Below are 17,687 nucleotides of genomic sequence, written 5' to 3'. Positions count from 1 at the left end.
TCCAAATACTCTTAGATATTTTCATAAAAACATGCTCTTTCCTCACAGTTGGGTATTTTCAATGGCTTTGAATGCATCTGTTTTTGGTAAAAAAAAATTACAAATGTTAGATAAAGAAAATGATTTATCACGTTATAAGGCAAAAGATTATGTAACGAACAAAACATTAAGGCAAGACTTATTTCTTCCCTTGTAATCCATCACAGGGATTGTTTCCACACTTCTTTGAATTAATGTTTTCATTGTAAATGTTTCAGACATTCACATTTTAATTGGCTAGTGTGAGAATTTTATACGGATCACTATTACTTCTTGTGAATCGTTGATTTAACAATGTCTTGAGCGTTGATAATAAGAACATGAACGTCAAAATTTATTTATAATAAAATCTGCGCTACTTTTTCCCTTGAGCAGGTTAGACCACGGTCCATTCCTCCAAAGTTCCGGCATATGGAGTCGGCACATCCTGAGAGGATAAACATATAATAGGAGCATCCAAATAGTCATGGAAATTTTCATTGATGGCAGCTGTGAGACTAGCACCAATTCCACCTGTTCGCATGCACTCCTCCACTATGAGCACCCGATGCGTCTTCTTAATTGAATTTCCAATTGTGTGAAGATCAAATGGTTTCAAAGACCAAATATCAATGACTTCAGGGTCATACCCTTTGTTCACCAATGTCTTGGCAGCTTGCATGACATGATACCTCATCCTTGAATAGGTTAGTATTGTGACATGCTCTCCGGGCCTAACCATCTCGGCTTCTTCAAGTGACAATACATACTCTTCATATGGGATTCTTTCCTTGAGGTTATAAAGCAAAACATGCTCGAAAAGTATCACAAGGTTGTCGCTTCGAATTGCGGCTTTCATCAAGCCCTTGGCGTTGTAAGGTGTTGAGCAAGCCACCATCTGAATACCAGGGATTGATTGAAAGTATGATTCCAGCCGCTGCGAGTGTTCTGCTCCAAGTTGTCGTCCGACTCCGCCGGGCCCACGAATGACAACTGGAATTTTAAACTGGCCTCCGGATGTGTAATGAAGCATGCCACAGTTGTTAGAGATTTGGTTAAATGCAAGAAGTAGAAATCCCATGTTCATGCCCTCGATGATTGGCCTAAGACCAGTCATGGCAGCTCCAATGCCCATACCTATGAAGGCGTTCTCAGCAATAGGGGTGTCCAAAACTCTGAGATCACCGAACTTTTCAGCCAGGTTTCTAGTCACTTTGTAAGATCCTCCATAATGACCTACGTCTTCACCCATGACACAAACAGTTGCATCCCTTTCCATTTCTTCCTCCAAACCTTCGCGTAGAGCTTCAAAAAGGAGAAGTTCATGCCTAAAAATAAACAACCGATGAATGTCATTGTTATCGGTCCTAAATATTCAATCGATGTTACCAATAAGAGAGAAAAAACATGCCAGCACTGAATATGCATGAACCAACTACCCTGGAATGTTGTGCCTGTGCTAAATATAGACTATAAAATTGAGGTGTTGAAAATTGTAATCTTTGGAGCAAATAAGACTATAAAAGTGTATCAACTCATGTTGTCGATTCACAGTACCATTTCTATTTAATTTCCTTAGAAAATCAGATACATTACAAGTTCATATTACAATCTAGCTAGCTAGTTATGATCTCATTTCATACTACATGAAACACATGGATACCATTTCAAGTTTGTTAGAAACAGCTTCAAGAAGCTAATAATATAACTTCAAAATGTAAACGCCTACATCTCATACATGCACTTCATTTTCTCATGCCTAGATTCACACATGCTTTGGAAAAATCAAAGTGAAATCGTTATACATTTGAGATTCTGTCAAAATCACGGTAACAAATCACGATTCTGCCAAAACTATGACTATTATAAGACTAGATATGCTAAGAAATAAGGTCATGCAAGGAAGGTTGGTAGGAAATAAGAAAGAAAAGCAACAGAAGGACAAAGGCAACACCCCAAGGAGAACCACCAGCTCTATGGATAGCACTTGGTTCAGATCCTGGCATAGGAAAGTTCAACTGGCTACCAGTGGAGAGCCAATGAACAATGATGATTAAAAGCAGTGGAGAAATTACCAACAAACGTTGCAGCAACTCTGAAGCAGTAGCCATTATTGCATCATAGATTAAGTAACCAAGAATTCCACAAATGAGGGTAATGGCTATCATCAAAAGCCAGTGTTCTGTGAAGCTGAAACCAGAAGAGGATGAGCCTTTTGTTACTGAATAAGCCATTGGATTGGGGAGAGTTATGAGTGACTGAGAAGTGGCTCAGAAAATAAAGAATAGAGAGAGTGGACTTATTATGGAGAAAACTTGGTTGGACACAACATAGGTATCTTGCTATATGCATCAAACCGTTAATCTCAGATCTTTCTTAATAACTTCTCTTAACAGCTTAGATATTACACAAAGATAAAACACATCAAAAAAGGTTTTCATCTAATTCTTACATGACAAAAAAACAAAAATTATCAAATTGATAGTAGGAAAAGACATACCCAGGTTTAGATGCAGAAGCAACAGATATACTTCCTTGTGTCTATAAACAAACAACAACAAAAACACAATTGATTACAAACCAAACCTCAAAATAAAAAGTGGAACGAAATAGGAGTGATTCGAAATAACTTACAGCAACTGCATTAGGGATCAGCAACTCACTCTTCCGTGTACTACCTCCTGACTTCAAAACCTGGTTTGCCTTAGCATCAGATCTGACAACAAAAACGCCACTTTTCAGCTCTAAAACCAGTTACGAAACGAAACAAACCAAAATCACAGTCAATAACACTAACCCAGAAAAAGGAAAGTGAACTGAACAATTAAAAAACCCTAAATTTACGCAAACCTGAGAGGGATCTACGAGAGGAAAGAAGAAACTTGGTGGATTCAAAGGAATTGGAAGGAAATAAAGGAGTAACAGCTCCTAATCCTTGGAAAAGGGTAGCCATTGGATCAGAGAAGAAGAGGAATGGAAATGAAGGGTTGAGGAAAAAGAGTATGAATATAAGAGGAAAAGTGGGCGGAGAAATTAAAGAAGAGTTAGTTGTAGGTGTAATTGTATGTGTCTCTGTTTTTCGTTGTTCTTACAAAGGTTTTTTAAATTGTCTTGTTGAATTTCATTGTTTCCATCGACAATTATCACTTAGTTTTAGTCGTGGACGATGATGTATGTATATTATTGGTGGCTTAACTGGATCCAAATTCTAATGGCACCACTGTAGCTTTTTCGTTTTGAGGAAGAAGAGAAAGAAGGAGAAGGGAGTGAATGAAGAAGAAGAAGAAAGCAAAGGGGCAGTTAGGTCTTTTCCAGAGTATAAGTTTTCCTATATTATTGATAAGTTGATTTTGGTGCACACGCGTAATGCCCAACATGTCTAGACTATACATGGAGAAAAGGTAACTAAATATAGATTTAATTTAATACATGGAGAAAAGGTAACTAAATATAGATTTAATTTGTTCTGGGGTCTCTTAATCTAATTTAAAATTTTGCATTGGTCCTTTACTAATAAACGTTACTTTTGAGTCTTTAAAAACTATTATGTTAGTTAACTTAATTCTTGCAGTTAAATTTTAACAAAAAAAATATTTACTTGTGCTTATGTGACATTTCAGTTCACAAAAATTCACCTAAAATTGCACTCAGTAAGGCAACAAGCATTGATAAAACGTGTATATATACCTCTACCTTTGAAAGTAGTTCGGTCATTTGCAATAGATTGCAGCATAAAACTTCTAGGGTTTGTTTAAAAAATGTCTAAATTTTTCATCTTCAATTGTATCCTATCCTACTTATGTATCTTCTTCTCAAAATTTTCAATTTAGATCAAGAATTTTTTTTATCCACATTCTCTTCATCCTTAAATTTTAAAATGTCAGAGTTTCAGTAGTAGTTCAATGTCAAAAAACAAGAGTTTTGTACATTTAGATATATACTAAGAAGAGAAGGAAAAATGACATATTTCGATACCAACATATTTTCGGTGTTGTTCTCACATCCTTTGTTAATGAATTGTATTTTGAACATTGTTATGAATATGTAGGATTTTAGTAATTATAAATATGTATCTCTTATGTTATTTGCAGTGTGACAATTTTAGAGTTTTAGAGCAAAAGGGAAAAATAAGGATTTAGAGAATTTCAAGGAAAAATTTAGAAAGACAAATATTATTGAGAAACTTTTTGAGTTATCTAAGGGGATTGAAAAAAACTTCTAAACACCTTGGATTTGTGTGATTCATGTATTAAAAGTTGAAGAGATTGGAAAACACTTGAGTAAAAAATAGGGGTTTGTTCTTGGGACTTGGAAAGCTATTTATGTAACTCATTTGTAATCTCTTGTAACAACTATTGGAGTATAGTAAATTGGAGAGATGCTTTTTCCCCTAGATCTAGATCATTTGATCGAATTTGGTAAACAAACATTTTGTGTTTCTCGCCTTATTTTATCTTCTTCTAAATTTATTGTTTATTGGTAACTATTGTTGAAAACCAATTATTTAGGTTGTTATTGTTCTTTGTTCCCACACATCAAATTCCTTAATGTGAATTTAACCATATAATTTTCACAACAAGTGGTGCCCACCATGGGGAAAAGAGATATTTACAAGTAAGCATCATAGGTAAATTGGATATCGAAAAAATTTCTATAAACAACAATTTTGGATTGTGGAAAGTAAAGAGCAGAAAATTTTAATTCAAGAGAAGTGTATGGATGCTTTCGTGGGTGAGGAATAGATGCATGCACGCCTAAGTAAAGCAGAGAAGACTGATATGGTGGATAAGGTCTGGAGTGTCATTATCTTGTGCCTTAAGGATAAAGTTCTTAGAGAAGTCACCAGGGAGAAAACTGTGGTTGCAATGTGGGAAAAACTTTAATCATTGTATATGACCAAGTCTTTGACTCACAGGTTGTGTCTGAAACAACAACTTTATTCATTTTGAATGATGGAGAATAAATCCATGGTGGAGCAATTGATAGAGTTTCACAAAATTATTGACGATCTTGAGAATATTGAAGTGAAGATTGAAAATATGGACATGGATCTACTCTTGTTGAGCTCATTACCTAGATCCTTTGAACACTTTAAGTATTCCCTTCTCTATGGTAAGGAAGGTACTATTATTTTGGATGAAGTCCAGACAGCGGTGAAATCCAAAGAATTTTCAAAGACGAAAGATTTGAAGATTGATGATAGTGGTAAAGGCTTAAGTGTCTCAAGAGGAGGAAGTGAGCATAGAGGGATGTCCAAATCAAAAAGGTTGACAATTCAAAGGTAAAATTCTATAATTGTCATAAAATTGTTCACTTCAAGAGGGATTATCCTGAGAGAAAGGACAACGATGATTTTGTCCAAGTTGTGATTGTCTTAGATGAGGATTGTTATGAAAGTGCTAATGCACTAGCGGTATCGAGTTTGTAGACTAAATATAGTTGGTTCATGGACTCAGGTTGCCCTTATCACATGTGTCCATGAACATAATTGTTAGGGCTTTTATTGGCTGATTGGCATCTATGTTTGGCTAAAACATAATAGCAATAAAACATAATACTAATGTGAATCTTGCAAGTTTAAAAAGAACAAAACAGGTACAAGCAAGATGTTAGATGGAATGTCATGACATCAACTCATGACATCGCGCCTGCAGAACTGGAAGAAAGATTCAGTTTGTACTTAACAGATACAGAATACTTTATGTGAATATTATGTAATCCTATGTGGCGCATATTTAAAGGTCAAAAGAATAATTGAAGAATCAGATCAAGAGATTGAAGATTCAGGAAGAATCAGATCTGAAGATTGAAGATTCAGCAGTTTCTAATTTAGGAGATAAATTAGGAAACTCGTGATTGAAAGACCTTATTTGTAGCAGAATATTTTCTGCATATTTGTAACAGCAAGAGTGTTGCGATTTGTAAGCCCAAATCCAATTGGGATCAGGTTATAAATAGGAAACTTTGTAACCTAGTTTTAGGAGAGAAACCTTGTATTAAACGATGTAGTCATTAGGGTTTCTAGAGGTAGACCACCCAGGTTGTGGGATGGTTGTCATGTCCTTCTCGAAACCTGTAGGTTAGAGAAATGATTGTTCTCACTCGAAACCTGTAGGTAAGAGTTGAGTATTGTAAACTTGATTGAATCTATGAAGCAAGATCAAGTATATGTTCATTGTTAATTGTGTAAATAGATGTTGCAGGGTTGTAACAGTTAGGTATCACTAGGGAGTGAGCAGAGGTTCTCTTATCTTGGACGGAGTTTTGAGATAAACGTTGCATTGGGTAGTGACTAGGTAAACCAGAGGTTGTTTACATAAAATAGTACTACTGATAGTGAAATCTTCTTCCTGGCTTGGTAGCCCCCCGGGTAGGTAGTTAGACCGAACTGGGCTAACAATTAACTGTGTTATTTATCTTCTGCATTGTTTGTTCAGGTATGAATGTTGTGACATTGGTTATAACATCGGGTTCATAAGTGTTAGCTGTTCCTAAACAGAACCATATAATATATAATTTGGTTATGTCTACTGAACGTGTGTGATCCCATGTCTCATTGACTCCTGTTTAGGAGTAGTAAATAAATGAGGGATCTTTCTATTCAGCCTATGCTACATTAATAACAGATCAGATGTCTTGACACCAGGATTGACATCCGAGTCTGTCATACCAAAATTTTCAATAATATTTTGAGACTTTGAAGTTAGAGCAAGGTGGAGTAGTTTGCCTTGATGATAATAAGGATTGGAAAATTTATGATATTGGTACAATCAAACTTAAAATGTACGATGATCATGATTTTCTTCTTGACAATGTGAGGTATGTTCCAGAACTTAAGCAAAATGTGTTGTACATGAGCGTATTTAATGATCTTGGCTATTGTACTAGAGTTGAACGTGGGTTGTTGAAGATTTTGCATGATGAAGTGATCATAGTTAAAGATTCTAAAATATATGGTTAATATATTTTAAAAGGTTCAAGTGTTGATCATTCATCACCAAGTAGTGGGGACTCTCAAAACAAGAACAAGCTATGGGATTTGAGGTCAAGGCATGATGATTTCGTAAAAGTTATTTCAGAATAGTTTAATGAATTTTGTAGAAGACAAGGGAAAGATGCATGAGATTGTTGAGTTTTCATTGAGTTTTTGGTATGAGGTTAGTGTCAACATAGCTTACTTGATTGGCTAAGATTTCTTTTAGTTGAAGAAAAGTAAAATTTAAGGGATGGAGCTTTTAGAAATTATGGCAGAGAAAACTTAGTTTAAGGTGGAGTTTCCTACAATAGATACTAGTAGTAGTGAGGGAACGATTACAAAGGCCTCAGATTATCATTTGACTCGTGATAAGGTAAAGAGAGAGATTGTAACATCTCAAAGGGACGAAACTGCTAGTTTTGAGTGTTATGCTTTGAATGTGGCTAAAGAGTTATGAAATTTAGAAACAGGGTCTTCATTGAGGCATTCGAAAGCAGGTGGACTCAATGATAGTTGAAAAATTATGCTTGTTGTCTTGATAGATTATCTAAGTAGAAAAAGGTGATTGGAAACAAGTGGATGCAAGTTTCGAGGTCAAGGTTCAAGGGTGGCTTGAACTTGATCAAGGTAGTTAAATAGTACTTCAATATGGTAAAGAGCATCAATGTGGTTGATGGTTAAATTGGAATCACCATCAGTTTCAAGTCAAGGTGTAGATTGTTGCAATATGCCTTAAAACCTCATGTGAGAAAAGAGAAGGGAAAATGCCACATTTGAGTACTCATATTTTTGGGCTTGTTTGCGGATTCGTTTGTTAATGGATTTTATTTTGGGCTTTGTTATAGATATGTTGGTTTTAGCAATTATAAACATGTATCTCTTATAATATTTGTGTGTGACAATTTTAGAGTTTTAGAGAAAACGAGAGAAATAAGGGTGTGGAAAATTCCAAGGAAAACTTAGAAAGGAAAGAAATTTTTTAACCTTTCGGAGTTATCTAAAGGGATTGAAAAATACTTCTAAACACCATGGATTTGTGCGATTCATATATTGAGAGTTGAGAGGTTGAGAAACACTTGGGTAGAAAATAAGGTTTTTTCTTGAGAATTTGAAAGACTATTTTCTTGTAGGAATCAAATTATATATATATATATATATATATATATATATATATATATATATATATATATATATATATATATATATATATATATATATATATATATATATATATAGATTAATTGTCGTATTAACATATATAATTTAGTGTATAGTATAAGAAATTAATAATATTATTATTGAAAATCCAATTAAAATAATATATAATATACAATACTAGTATCTACAAAAATGATGATGTAAACACAAGAAGAAAAAAAGAATAATTAAAACATAACTCTAGATGTTATGAACAGTGAAAAAAATTGAAAAATTGTCGTCTACTACACTAGCGCCATTTTTTTAAAGAAAAGTGTTTTCATTGGGATTCGAACCGCGACCACATGTTTAAGCTCCGAAAAAGTTGATTTCAACGTCTTTTTTACAAGCTCTTTTTATTCAATTTTTTGTCTTAAAAAAACGTGTTTGGCCCTCCGTCTCTTTATAAGAAGAAGAAAAATAGATAAAAAGTTGGGTCAACGATACCTAAGTTATTTTGTCATCTCTATTTTGGAGTGTTTTTTGGATATTTATTACCAATAAAAAATTGACTGAAAATTTGGAGGTAAAGTATTTTCTGCCGAAATTTTGCTCTAATATACCCCTAATTCCACATGTAAAAGAATCAAACAACTAAAAAAAATTTAAAAATGCTTAGAACCTAAAAAAAATCTAGTGTCACCCCTACATATATTATCAGATTTTTGACTTATCTTATGGGATATGAATTTACACGGGATATTTCACATGTAAAGTTGTCAAGAAAAATCTGCAGGTAACGTAGATCTTGTTGAAATTTTACTATAATATGTGACAAATTTTACAGATAAAAAAATCAAACAATTGAAGAAAATACCAACCGAATTTTTAAAAGATCTGGGGACACCCATATATATATATATATATATATATATATATATATATATATATATATATATATATATATATATATATAAAACAAAAATATCTATATTGATCTTTTAAAAATAAGGCATAAATGCATAATATATATGCATTTATTCCGGATTTTTCATAATTATGAAGAAAATTCGGTAAAAATTTATCAAACGCAAAAATATAACGGCATGTTTACTTGTGAATATCTGGTAAACTTCTAAAAAAACAAAATTTTACGATATGATTTGAAAAATATGAAATAGTCAGCCTTACTTTTACAATTTCACTTATTTTCTTCAATGAGTATTTTGACCAAATCATCCAAATTATGGGAGTGTCATGTTTAATTTGATGGGTACTATGTTGAATCCTTCAATTGTAACATATACAACATATTTTTTTTATGAATATATATATATATATATATATATATATATATATATATATATATATATATATATATATAGAATAAATATTATACATAAATAAAAGGCATACGGGCAACAAGATATGTCGTTACTCCTTTTTCAAATGGCAAAATCAATCCTCTTAAAACTACATGCATTGATATAGGAGACACAACATTGCTAGGCATGAGCCTTTGGACTCTCTATAAAATATCCACTGCCTATGGTGCTTTAAAATAAAAATAAAATGTCAAAGGAAAATGGTATGAAAGCATGTTGATTTCCAGAACAGGTGTTCTCATGTTTTGTCATTTTACTTTAAACGATTTGAAGGTTGCCTGTCCCACAGAAAAACCTCTATTTCTGAGTGCCATCAATAGGAAAACCCCTGTCAAATTCACACCTGTATTTTTCCCTCCTACGCAACAGTGCACCATAACATACATTGGCCTAAGTGTCGATCTCTATTCATGTGGGTCAGTCAAGAAATTCAAAGAAGCCTTTTTCTTCACAGATACTCAAGACGGCCAATCTATATATATATATACAAGTTCATATCGGTATTTGAGACCTAAAAGCTCCTTAGAATTAATTATGTGCTCCCCAAATATATCCAAGAATGTCTTGTGACAAACAGGGAAAAACTCATCAATAAAAAATAAGGGAAGCATATCTAAGGATAATACGATACTATACCAATGACATATGTTGGCCTAACCCATCAATTTAGGAATATGAAGGAGAAACTTTTGAGCATGTGTTTCTTGCAAACAACTAAAAATTAATTTATGTCTTGTAGTCTTATCAAACTTTACATTCATCTCCTAAAAATTTTAACTCAAAAGGATACTTGTCATATAGAAGTTTATTGGGTAGTATTAAGAAAAGGCATTAAACATCATGGGGTTGATGTTTATAGAATACTAGATGTACTAAATTACTGATGGTGAATTTTCTTTCTTAGGTAAAGTTCCCTCCAGACGTAGGTGTTGTTTGCACTGAATTGGGTTACCAATATTTGGCATTATTTACTGCTTTTCATTGACTCTGTATTGTTGTCCATATATGTGTTGAATCTGGTTTAACTTGTTGGACTAGTTATTCCAACATTTTGTCTAACATTTATCCCCTCATGAACAAAATTTCATGTTGAAAGCATTCTAGAAATCTACCTTGAGCATAGCCAAAGAACCATCTCTATGTCGTTTTCTTAACACTTTGTTCACGGTATGGAAAATGGCCTCAACACCACCCGACACCTCAACCCCAAACTATAATTCATTGAGGTATTGTGCTACATATTTATGTATCCCTTTCATATCAACCTTTAATACCAACTGCCTCGAAATAGAACCCAAAACAACTAGTTATATCCCACCATCAAGCTTTAATAACGGCCTCAAGGGTGTAGCGGCAACAAACTCAGCCAAACTCATCGGATATCTTCCTTTCAGCTATAACTTAACAACTAGAGTGATTGCACATAACAGAACCTTCTCCACACAATGTTTCTAATATATGTTGTGCTCGCAAACCATATCTACCACATGCTATCCCTTTGGGAAATGATTTAATGAACCTAAAGACAGTATCAACTTCAGATACTACAAGAGCTTCGGAGAACAAAGTGGTCGACATGGAGGAAGGTGGTGTGTCTGAGTGATTAGCCTCCAAAATATTCATGGTATGTCCATTATACGGAGGCACGCTAGAAGATCCTAACACTTTAATAACCATTGTGAAATGACAATTTGTAATCCTTGCAGAGATATTGCTTGACATTAGAGCTTATTTTTTATCTTTCTGCTCAATATAAACTCCACCATGAACCAAATTATCTTGCTCATAGCTTCCCAACACACTATCAATTAACTTAGCAAGATCATCTGTGTCTCTCCAAGTAGCTAAGCACTTCAAAAATGTATTGTTGTTGCAAGGAATTTCAATTTCCAGACTTGTGATCTCGCTTATTCTAGGGTTTAATCACTTGTAAAGTGCAGCAAGGAAGAAGTAACAATCGGACCCAAACACTTATAAATCCTAACTCAAAACCATCTTATGAAGAGCATTTTTCGTTGTTTGGGAGAAAGCAAGTCGACACCTAAGAGGTATAGTTTTTATGGTAAAGATGGTTGTTGTGACGGCATCCAAAACAAGCTCTTGTTTGCATCTAGGTTATCAAAGTCTGTTGTAGATGGTTTTATAATACCTACAATATGACTTTCGACTTCCTCTATCCTAAGAGTAACACAAACTAGACCATCAGCGTCGTGACATGCCCGACTCATGGCATGAATGCTCATACACCTCTCACGTGACCATTTCTTAACCATCCTTAATGACTCATCCAATGTCATAAACAAATCTCGATCATTCTCAACTTCTTTATTTAATTTACTTTCTATTCGTTGCTACATAGGTGTGGAGTCTTTAGATGAGACGCCACACGAGAAATACCCTTGCTCTCATGATTTCCATCAGGACAACAATAGAACCCTCAAAATAGACAATGCAAGTCTCATATCTGAGTAGAGACCATTGGATAACACAAACTTGTGCTTCTCCTCTATTCAACGCAAAAGATGTCTAATTGAAGAATTTTAACAAACATGGGCACCATCAAAAGAGCATTGTGTCATGGTTTGTTGGTGTTTTCTCTACCACTTTAATTAGAAAAACAACACATTAATAGGGAGAATTAACATGTTGTACCAAAGCTCTAATTGTCTTTACTTCAATTGATATTAAGATTACTCATCCGCATTTGTTCATTATTAGTTCATTGTCTTTTGTTGTAGTTGGTATTGATGCCAGAAGAATCTCTCTCTCCTTCTAGATCTGGATATGGAACTCCGATTAGGTAGGTCCGGTTCTATTACATGAAGAACGACCAATGAAGAGAAAAAAGGAAGTTGAAATGTCAATGTCATTTTTTTTACTGATATGATCATTGAAGATAGTTTAGTAGTCTTGAAAATAAACTATAGAAACTTGATCCTTTAGTTGGAGTACTTAACATTTAACATTTTGTACCTATTTTGTAATTTACTTCTAATTTAGCTTAGTTGTTAAGCAAATGCTTTTGAAAGAAAAAAAGTGCAAGTTGGAATCTCTGAACATGAATGTCATGAAAAACTAAGACTAGAAACAGTTGTAATTGTGTAATAAAATTAGTAATCCAAGTTGCTAGATTAAGTTGTGAGATGAGAATCTTCAATTGTCTTATATCAGTTGTAACTTATATACATCATATTGTATTATTGAATATAGTCCATATATTGGAAATTCAAACTCAACAATAATGCTGCACAATAATGTTTCATTGCTAAATTATTGGCTTGAAAATCATGTTGACTGGTAATTAGATAAGTGGAAAACGACTTACCTATTAAACTATGTTTGTGGCTGAAGATGAAACACATTTGCCAATTGATTTTTCATCAATATGAATATATTATTCATTCATTCCAAAATAAGTGTTACCAATCAAATCCCAGTGATGATATTGTTCCTTCGTTTTTCCACATGACTAGATTGAATTACTACTCAAGTAGCAGCAGAAAACACTTGCCCAATAAATAAGAAAAAGAGTAACCATCTTGACTTTGAATAGCTGGAACAACTCAAACCCGAGGCTGGTCAAGGCAGAGTTTTTCAATAAAATAGAGTTGGTTTTGGTTAGGGCTATTTAAAAAATTCAAGAATTAAATCGAATCGTCGAATTGAATCGAACTGAAATTAAAATCACTGAACCGTTATGTTTGATTTAGTGAACCAAACCATTATGCATAAACAGTTCTAAAACCGAACTGGAACTGAATCCGAACTTAACTAAAACTGAAATTGCAAAAGAACCGAACCATAACCGAACTGGAACTGAACCATAACCGAATTGGTCCTCATACTTTCCAAAATTACAAATGAAACCCTCAAAATAGACAATGCAAGTCTCATATCTGAATAGAGATCATTGGATAATGCAAACTTGTGTTTCTCCTCTATTCAACACAAAATATGTCTAATTGAAGAATTTTAACAAACATGGTATGGGCAGCATCAAAAGAGCATTTTGTCATGGTTTGTTGGTGTTTTCTCAACCACTTTAATTAGAAAAACAGGTAAACAACACATTAATAGAGAGAATTAACATGTTGTACCAAGCTCTAATTGTCTTTGCTTCAACGGATATTAAGATTACTCATTCGCCTTTGTTCATCATTAGTTTAATTGTCTTATGTTGTTGACGTTGATATTGATGCCAAAAGAATCTCCCTCTCCTTCTAGATATATTGAGCTCATATTAGGTAGGTTTGGTTCTACAGGAAGAACGACCAATGAAGAGAAAAAAGGAAGTTGCAATGTCAATGGCATTTTTTTACTATTTGTACAAAGTTGAAGAGAGTAAAACAAAAATTCATGGCTAAAGATATGAAAATCTTATGAATAGTGTTTTTAAGCTGAAAACATAACTTCATGATTGTTCAATCCTTTGGCTAGTCCCTAGAACATCATACTGTAAATTCCATATATAGAAATCCAAACTCAACAATGTTGCACTGTAATTAATATTTCGTTTCATCAGTAAATTATTAGCTTGAAAATCATGCTGCCTGGTAGTATATTTGTGGCTAAAGTTGACATTGGACTAAAATCAAGGTATCATTCAAACAGACACCAGAGCTACACATAACAACACAAAATTTGATTGAAAATAGTATTCAGCAATTCTATAAAATAACCCGTTACATCCATACAACAATACAAGTGAACTAAAAAAAAAGTGAAAATAGTGGTTGAACAGACAACTTCAGCATCCATTAAAATTATTGTCCAGTTATAGGGCTCACTTGATGAATCTAAAAAAATGCAAAGGATTTCAGAAATTAAAATATCATGATGAATATTCTATTTTAAGTAAACAAACACAAGATTTACCGAAAAACCATATCTCAACTAAGCTTGTTTTGGCAGTTATCACTGGCAGAGTTGTTCAACTGCAGTCACAATTTGAGCAGGTTGGACCACGGTCCATTCCTCCAAAGTTCCGGCATATGGAGTCGGCACATCCTGAGAGGATAAACATATAATAGGAGCATCCAAATAGTCATGGAAATTTTCAGTGATGGCAGCTGTGAGACTAGCACCAATTCCACCTATTCGCATGCACTCCTCCACTATGAGCACCCGATGCGTCTTCTTAATTGAATTTCCAATTGTGTGAAGATCAAATGGTTTCAAAGACCAAATATCAATGACTTCAGGGTCATACCCTTTGTTCACCAATGTCTTGGCAGCTTGCATGACATGATACCTCATCCTTGAATAGGTTAGTATTGTGACATGCTCTCCGGGCCTAACCATCTCGGCTTCTTCAAGTGACAATACATACTCTTCATTTGGGATTCTTTCCTTGAGGTTATAAAGCAAAACATGCTCGAAAAGTATCACAGGGTTATCGCTTCGAATTGCGGCTTTCATCAAGCCCTTGGCGTTGTAAGGTGTTGAGCAAGCCACCATCTGAATACCAGGGATTGATTGAAAGTATGATTCCAGCCGCTGCGAGTGTTCTGCTCCAAGTTGTCGTCCGACTCCGCCGGGCCCACGAATGAAAACTAGAATTTTAAACTGGCCTCCGGATGTGTAATGAAGCATGCCACAGTTGTTAGAGATTTGGTTAAATGCAAGAAGTAGAAATCCCATGTTCATGCCCTCGATGATTGGCCTAAGACCAGTCATGGCAGCTCCAATGCCCATACCAGTGAAGGCGTTCTCAGCAATAGGGGTGTCCAAAACTCTGAGATCACCGAACTTTTCAGCCAGGTTTCTAGTCACTTTGTAAGATCCTCCATAATGACCTACGTCTTCACCCATGACACAAACAGTTGCATCCCTTTCCATTTCTTCCTCCAAACCTTCGCGTAGAGCTTCAAAAAGGAGAAGTTCATGCCTAAAAATAAACATCCGATGAATGTCATTGTTATCGGTCATAAATATTCAATCAATGTTACCAATAAGAGAGAAAAAACATGCCAGCACTGAATATGCATGAACAGACTACCGTGGAATGCTGTGCCTGTGCTAAATATAGACTATAAAATTGAGGTGTTGAAAATTGTAATCTTTGGAGCAAATAAGACTATAAAAGTGTATCAACTCATGTTGGAGATTCACAGTACCATTTCTATTTAATTTCCTTAGAAAATCAGATACATTACAAGTTCATATTACAATCTAGCTAGCTAGTTATGATCTCATTTCATACTACATGAAACACATGGATACCATTTCAAGTTTGTTAGAAACAGCTTCAAGAAGCTAATAATATAACTTCAAAATGTAAACGCCTACATCTCATACATGCACTTCATTTTCTCATGCCTGGATTCACACATGCTTTGGCAAAATCAAAGTGAAACAGTTATACATTTGAGATTCTGTCAAAATCACGGTTACAAATCACGATTCTGCCAAAACTATGACTATTATAAGACTAGATATGCTAAGAAATAAGGTCATGCAAGGAAGGTTGGTAGGAAATAAGAAAGAAAAGCAACAGAAGGACAAAGGCAACACCCCAAGGAGAACCACCAGCTCTATGGATAGCACTTGGTTCAGATCCTGGCATAGGAAAGTTCAATTGGCTACCAGTGGAGAGCTAATGAACAATGATGATTAAAAGCAGTGGAGAAATTACCAACAAACGTTGCAGTAACTCCGAAGCAGTAGCCATTATTGCATCATAGATTAAGTAACCAAGAATTCCACAAATGAGGGTAATGGCTATCATCAAAAGCCAGTGTTCTGTGAAGCTGAAACCAGAAGAGGATGAGCCTTTTGTTACTGAATAAGCCATTGGATTGGGGAGAGTTATGAGTGACTGAGAAGTGGCTCAGAAAATAAAGAATAGAGAGAGTGGACTTATTATGGAGAAAACTTGGTTGGACACAACATAGGTATCTTGCTATATGCATCAAACCGTTAATCTCAGATCTTTCTTAATAACTTGTCTTAACAGCTTAGATATTACACAAAGATAAAACACATCAAAAAAGGTTTTCATCTAATTCTTACATGACAAAAAAACAAAAATTATCAAATTGACATAACAAAACAACATCAAGTGATAGTAGGAAAAGACATACCCAGGTTTAGATGCAGAAGCAACAGAACTACTTCCTTGTGTCTATAAACAAACAAGAACAAAAACACAATTGATTACAAACACAATTGCAAACCAAACCTCAAAATAAAAAGAGGAACGAAATAACTTACAACAACTACATTAGGGATCAGCAACTCACTCTTCCGTGTACTACCTCCTGACTTCAAAACCTGGTTTGCCTTAGCATCAGATCTGACAACAAAAACGCCACTTTTCCGCTCTGAAACCAGTTACGAAACGAAACAAACCAAAATCACAGTCAATAACACTAACCCAGAAAAAGGAAAGTGAACTGAACAATTAAAAAAACCCTAAATTTACGCAAACCTGAGAGGGATCTACGAGAGGAAAGAAGAAACTTGGTGGATTCAAAGGAATTGGAAGGAGATAAAGGAGTAACAGCTCCTAATCCTTGGAAAAGGGTAGCCATTGGATCAGAGAAGAAGAGGAATGGAAATGAAGGGTTGAGGAAAAAGAGTATGAATATAAGAGGAAAAGTGGGCGGAGAAATTAAGGAAGAGTTAGTTGTAGGTGTAATTGTATGTGTCTCTGTTTTTCCGTTGTTCTTACAAAGGTTTTTTTAAATTGTCTTGTTGAATTGCATTGTTTCCATCGACAATTATCACTTCCTTTTAGTTGTGGACGATGATGTATATTATTGGTGGCGTAAGTGGATTCTAGTTCTAACGGCACCTCCTTTTTATTTGGGCTTTGGATTTATGGGTTTTATTGTGTCCGGCCCAATTGATCTTTTAGGTTTGTAGACTCATCTATACCAGGCTTTTCTTTCTATTTTTTTTCGATATTCATTTATTTTGCGACAGTTTTATGAAAACTCTATTGGTTGTAGATGTAATCTTTCAAACATATTTTAAGATCGTTTTTAAGTGTACTTGATGATCATTTGAGAATAATATTCTTTTAAATTTTTTTAAAAAAATCTTTGAATAGTGGTAAAGATAGTTTTTTAAAACTAGTTTTGTGCCTACGATAAAAGGCATGATAGCATAATTGTATGATGTTTTATGGAATTGTTGAATACACCATAAATATTTACCATCGGTATATT

The 17,687-nt window shown here is 34.3% G+C and overlaps 3 protein-coding genes across 4 annotated transcripts; all 3 read right to left on the bottom strand.

The window, feature by feature from the left end:
* Positions 1–412: 412 nt before the first annotated feature.
* Positions 413–3,062, bottom strand: LOC131646896 (pyruvate dehydrogenase E1 component subunit beta-3, chloroplastic-like). Its single transcript, XM_058916829.1, has 4 exons — positions 2,869–3,062; positions 2,653–2,762; positions 2,519–2,559; positions 413–1,346 (listed from the first exon to the last, which is right to left on the bottom strand). The coding sequence occupies exons 1-4, from the start codon at positions 2,969–2,971 to the stop codon at positions 416–418; spliced, it is 1,185 nt and encodes a 394-aa protein (XP_058772812.1). The 5' UTR covers positions 2,972–3,062; the 3' UTR covers positions 413–415.
* Positions 1,386–2,399, bottom strand: LOC131646897 (uncharacterized). The gene has a single exon (XM_058916830.1). It carries the CDS (start codon positions 2,250–2,252, stop codon positions 1,899–1,901), a length of 354 nt encoding a protein of 117 aa, XP_058772813.1. The 5' UTR covers positions 2,253–2,399; the 3' UTR covers positions 1,386–1,898.
* Positions 3,063–14,249: 11,187 nt separating the features above from the next.
* Positions 14,250–17,253, bottom strand: LOC131652212 (pyruvate dehydrogenase E1 component subunit beta-3, chloroplastic-like). 2 transcript variants are annotated; one of them, XM_058922015.1, is made up of 5 exons: positions 16,946–17,253; positions 16,729–16,838; positions 16,599–16,639; positions 14,392–15,403; positions 14,250–14,312 (listed from the first exon to the last, which is right to left on the bottom strand). In XM_058922015.1, the coding sequence occupies exons 1-4, from the start codon at positions 17,046–17,048 to the stop codon at positions 14,431–14,433; spliced, it is 1,227 nt and encodes a 408-aa protein (XP_058777998.1). In that variant the 5' UTR covers positions 17,049–17,253; the 3' UTR covers positions 14,250–14,312; positions 14,392–14,430. The 2 variants fall into 2 exon arrangements, with proteins under 2 accessions (XP_058777998.1, XP_058777997.1); XM_058922014.1 differs by having other exon boundaries at positions 14,250–15,403.
* Positions 17,254–17,687: the final 434 nt, after the last annotated feature.

The sequence above is a fragment of the Vicia villosa genome, linkage group LG2 (assembly GCF_029867415.1).
Source record: "Vicia villosa cultivar HV-30 ecotype Madison, WI linkage group LG2, Vvil1.0, whole genome shotgun sequence".
Taxonomy (NCBI): domain Eukaryota; kingdom Viridiplantae; phylum Streptophyta; class Magnoliopsida; order Fabales; family Fabaceae; genus Vicia; species Vicia villosa.
Note: the sequence above shows the minus strand (reverse complement) of the source record. Positions and strands in the feature narration are given on the sequence as shown.

Coding starts and splice junctions, on each gene's coding strand:
- LOC131652212 (XM_058922014.1), bottom strand. CDS start 17,048: ATGGCTACCCTTTTCCAAGGATTAGGAGCTGTTACTCCTTTATCTCCT. Junction 16,839..16,945: donor CTCTCGTAGATCCCTCTCAG/GTTTGCGTAAAT, acceptor AACTGGTTTCAG/AGCGGAAAAGTGGCGTTTTT. Junction 15,404..16,598: donor GCTTCTGCATCTAAACCTGG/GTATGTCTTTTC, acceptor GTTTATTTTTAG/GCATGAACTTCTCCTTTTTG.
- LOC131646897 (XM_058916830.1), bottom strand. CDS start 2,252: ATGGCTTATTCAGTAACAAAAGGCTCATCCTCTTCTGGTTTCAGCTTC.
- LOC131646896 (XM_058916829.1), bottom strand. CDS start 2,971: ATGGCTACCCTTTTCCAAGGATTAGGAGCTGTTACTCCTTTATTTCCT. Junction 2,763..2,868: donor CTCTCGTAGATCCCTCTCAG/GTTTGCGTAAAT, acceptor AACTGGTTTTAG/AGCTGAAAAGTGGCGTTTTT. Junction 2,560..2,652: donor TGATCCCTAATGCAGTTGCT/GTAAGTTATTTC, acceptor GTTTGTTTATAG/ACACAAGGAAGTATATCTGT.